At 26.1% G+C, this 5000-nt stretch overlaps 1 protein-coding gene across 7 annotated transcripts in view; it reads right to left on the bottom strand.

Moving 5' to 3' along the window:
* The window catches only part of LOC136082347 (uncharacterized), a 448050-nt gene that overhangs the window by 184391 nt on the left and 258659 nt on the right, over positions 1-5000 (bottom strand). For all 7 annotated transcript variants that reach the window (XM_065801362.1, XM_065801364.1, XM_065801367.1 and 4 more), the window contains exon 20: positions 1762-1881. In XM_065801362.1, coding sequence (XP_065657434.1) covers positions 1762-1881 — 120 coding nt within the window. The remainder of the gene's footprint in view (positions 1-1761; positions 1882-5000) is intronic.

The following is a 5000-nucleotide window of genomic DNA, read 5'->3' as shown; positions in this document are numbered from 1 at the left end:
TGGTTAAGAGAAAGAAGGAGAACAATAAATGACAATGAGACACGAGTTTAAGTAATGAGGTACAAAGCAGAAGCACATAAAAGAATGCTAGGAAGATTCAAACTTATTTTCTTAAAAAATATATTAATTGACGGGCAAGAATAAACTCTTGCCAAGCATGTCGTTATTGAGTCTTTCCGAAATTTTGACAATTTGTAAATACGTTTTTTTTGACAATTTAACAATTTGTATATACGTTTTTGCGTAATTTACCTTGCAACTTTTTATCTACAGCATAATTAAATAAATTTCAGCAGAGGTATTCTACCAGAAATTCGAGTACTAAGTATGTTCAACTCAAAATATATATGATTCAAAAAAATTCTTAATAACTTTTGGAGGACTCAATGTGTGGAATAAGTTAATCAGTAACAATATTAAAACAATTACAACTCTTAATCAGTTTAAACAAAAGCTAACACTTTTAATTGAGGAGAAAATTGTAAGGTATTTCTAGTTTATTTATGAAGTAACAATTACTGTTAAGATATGATATAATTTATATTTTATTTTATATGGCAGTATTTCATGCAAAAGAAAATTCAAGACATTAATATTGACAAAGTGAAACGTTTAAAAAAATGTAATCTTGTTAATAATTTATATATTTATTTTAACTGTCAAACAAAGAAATATATAAGTTAGTAAACATTTTTTTTTTTTTTAATTATAGACTATTATGACTTTCTAAACTTTAGTAAATTCTTGCTTTTTATTTGAATTCTAATCTTTTCACAGTTTGATTTGTTGCTATATTCACGTATTTATTTATTTATTATTTTATTTTTTGATGAACTCTAAAAACTTAAAAACAAATTTTAATCTAAATAATATAACTTTTAAAACATATTTTAAAGTTTAGAATTTTCTTTAATTATTCTACTATTTTTCATTTCTTTAGAACTTCATCATAAAACTTTGATTTTTATTTTCATTTTCATTTTTATCTTTTTAAAAATGGATATACATAAGTGTATGTAGATAAGTAAGGACCTCAGTGATTTATATATTTTAATTCTCGAAACTGCAAATTTAGAGATGGTTTTAAAAACTTCATTAGGTTTTTTTTTTTTTATGTTGACACCTTATGAACAAAGATTTAATATTTTGGAGCCCAAATGGTAATTTTGTGAGTAGTGGGCCTTGGACCTAATAACCACGGCAATTTTGTAAGTACTATGTTAAAGGTTAAATAAATAAATAAAAGCAAAAAGTTATTTTTATTAATTTTCTGGTAAGATTCCCAGATGGAGGATTACTTTGAAGCTTTAAAAGTTTGTTAAAGTAATATTGTTATATATACATATATATATATATATATATATATATATATATATATATATATATATATATATATATATATATATATATATATATATATATATATATATATGTATATATATATATATATATATATATATATATATACATATATATTTATATATATATATGTATATATATATATATATGTATATACATTTATATATATATATATATATATATATAAATGTATATATATAAACAAATATATATGTATATATATATATATATATATATATATATATTCATATATACATATATATATATATATATATATATATATATATATATATATATATATATATATATATATATATATATATATATATATATATATATATATATATATATATATATATATATATATATATATATATGCATATATTATTACACATTATGTACCTTGAGCTTCTTTGTGCTTGTCTAAATCTCCATAGATTGGTTTAATTTGACGTGCATTTTTATCTATTTTTAAGTACATTAACTGGTTATAGTTAGTCCAAATATTATCGAAACTTGAATCTAAAAAAATTTGAATAAAAAATAATAATTACCTTCTGCTATATATTTTTAACTTAATATAACTTTTGCTTTGTCCAAATATTTAATTAACTATAAAATGAATAAAAAAAATGCTGATTTTCTTTTATAATATCAAATTTATGTGATGATAGTATATAGTATAAATATTATTCATTTTGATTTTTTATAAACAAAAAGCACGATTGATCAAACAAAATAATTACTAAAAATTTAAATATGATTTAAACTACCTTACTGCTTTAAAGTGCAGTGTGGTCAAAAAACTTGATTATATGAATTTCTGCTCCTTATTAAGCTTATCTTTTGTCATAAAAATTTAAGAGGTTTTGAAAAGTTTGATGCATATTCAACACTAACTAGTAGTCAAAAAACTACTTCTTTTTTCAAGTATAAGTAAAAACAAACGTTTTATTTGATATACTCCCATTAGGTAAGAATAATTTTATAATAATTAATCTTTAACAGTTTACTTGCTCAGTTAACTAAAAAATATTAAAGACTTTAAAGTTAAAATGGTTTTTAATCATAAATAGTTTCTCTTACAAAATTTTGAAAATGTTAAAGCCACACATGCCTATACTTTTCTGAGTATACATATATATATATATATATATATATATATATATATATATATATATATATATATATATATATATATATATATATATATATATATATATATATATACATAAATGTATATATATATATTCGTATTATTTTATATATATGTATATATATATATATATATATATATATGTATATAAACATGTATATACATATATTTATATATATATATATATATGTATATATATAAATATATGTATGTATATATATAAATATATGTATGTATATATATAAATATATGTATGTATATATATATATATATATATATATATATATGTATATATATATATATATATATATATATATATATATATACATAATACAGATGTTATTCAGAGTGGTAGCCCTCTTATGAATTATAAAATATCAGATTGAGCAATTTGTAAATCATTGATGATAATGACCACACCTTATTAAACTGACCAACTTGCAGCTCTAGCAGCCAACTGGCCAGGCCTTGGTCAAGGTAACCATTCAGCTGCTTCGCAAAAGTTTGATGCTACGATATCAAAACTAATAGCCACAGTCAGCATGCTTCTCCCCCGCGTATCTGTTCTTGAAATTGAAAATATTACTCTAAAAGTAAATATTTTTTAACAGCCAAAATCAGCATCTCCGAGCTTGACCACAACTTTTAACTGGGCAAGCGCAGTCAAAACTATAATGTTGCTTTTAAAGTTTTTGGGCATTTCACAAAAAAGATAAACAACAACACCAGTTTAACTACAATAGGAGCTGAACCAAATGAATTGATCATCATTGAGTTTGACTAGAATGAGCACCGCAATGATCTCTTATCTAATGCAAAGCGACTTGCCTCAATAGATGAATTAAAATCTGTCAACATTCGCCCAGACCGTCCACCTCTAGAACAAGAAACATTCAACAACTTAAACAAAAAGCGTGCTACAGAAAATGCAGAACTATTGGCAAAAGATTTACTTGACAAACCCTTTCGATTTGTCTCCCGCAGCGAAAAAATCAAATGCATTGACACATCCAAAACAGCCAACATCAATGAAAGAGAGAAGAATCTATTCCTCAAATGAAAATCAGCTGCTGACGCCGTTCAGTTGCTCTCAATATCTCACTAGTTCAACATTCTTTAACAAAGCCAGCTCTTCCATCAAATAATCTCATCTTTCGTGCTTCTACACCAATGCAACCTCCCTCAATCCAATAAAACTCATCGAACTGTCCTTATTTGCAGAAAACAACTCTTTTGACATTATTTTTATCACCGAGACATGGTTCAATGACCAATCAACTCCCTCTCTTTAGAACTACAACCTCTATCGTTCAGACCGTCGCAACCAAATTGGAGGAGGTGTAGCTATATACATATATAGTAAAATCATCTCAAACAAAATAGAGGAATCCCTACTACACAAAAATTTTACTCCTTACTATTCAGAACAATTATGGGTTGAACAAAAGCTTTTGAATGAAGCTCTGATCCTAGGCTGCATTTATAGACCTCCATCCTCCGGTATCGATGCCTTCTCAGAGATTTCAAGTGCTCTTTTCCATGCCGAAACTTTAATATCGACTAACAACGGTATCATCATAGCTGGTGACTTGACATTCTCAGAGATTACTTGGACTTCCAACTCAGTCTTTTCCTCTACTAAAATTGGTCTCAGTTCTTCATTTGTCTCTCTTTTTTAAGAATGTCATCTTCACCAAATTGTCACTGTCCCAACTTTTAAACCTGCTAATTGCCCTATGACAGAGACTCTTGATCTCATCATATGTGACTTTTCATATCGTGCTAGCGAAATCAAAATTGGTTTTCCGATCGGGTTGTCTGATCATTTTCATTGCACTATCACTTGGCATTATAAACTGGCTTCCAACGTAAAATTATCACGTTTCAACAGCTCTAAATTTATAAACAAGCATGGTAACTACGAAAAAATCAACAAAGAATTCAATAAAGTTGACTGGTCGTCTATTTTTAAAGACTTAAGTGTAGATCAATGTTACCAACTTTGGCTAAACAAATACAATGAATGTTTTCTTTATATCATCCCTCGTATACCAAACAAACCATCTCCCAAAAAACAACCATGGATAACATAAGAACTATTATCTCTTATTCGTCTTAAATTATCGCTATGGGCTCGTAATGTCAGTTCAAAATGGAAAATCATATCACTGGTTGGGGAATATTTGGAAACTAGAAAGTTTGTTAAAAAATTAAGTCATTCTTCTCTGAAATCTTTCGAAATTGCCCTTGCCAATAATAAGCGTAATCCTAAAAGACTGTTTTCATACATAAATAGTAAACGCTAGGTAATAAATCAGATCTCATCTATGCGAATCACCAGTTCCAGTGAGATCATTAGCTCTGACAAAATTACAATAGCCAACTCACTTAACAATCAATTTCAATCAGTTTTCAGCAAAGAGCCATCCAATGACAATCTTCCCCGTTTTGATCGTAGAACTAACACAATCCTCAATAGCATATC

Source organism: Hydra vulgaris, chromosome 07 (genome assembly GCF_038396675.1).
Source record: "Hydra vulgaris chromosome 07, alternate assembly HydraT2T_AEP".
NCBI classification, from domain to species: Eukaryota; Metazoa; Cnidaria; class Hydrozoa; order Anthoathecata; family Hydridae; genus Hydra; species Hydra vulgaris.
Note: the sequence above shows the minus strand (reverse complement) of the source record. Positions and strands in the feature narration are given on the sequence as shown.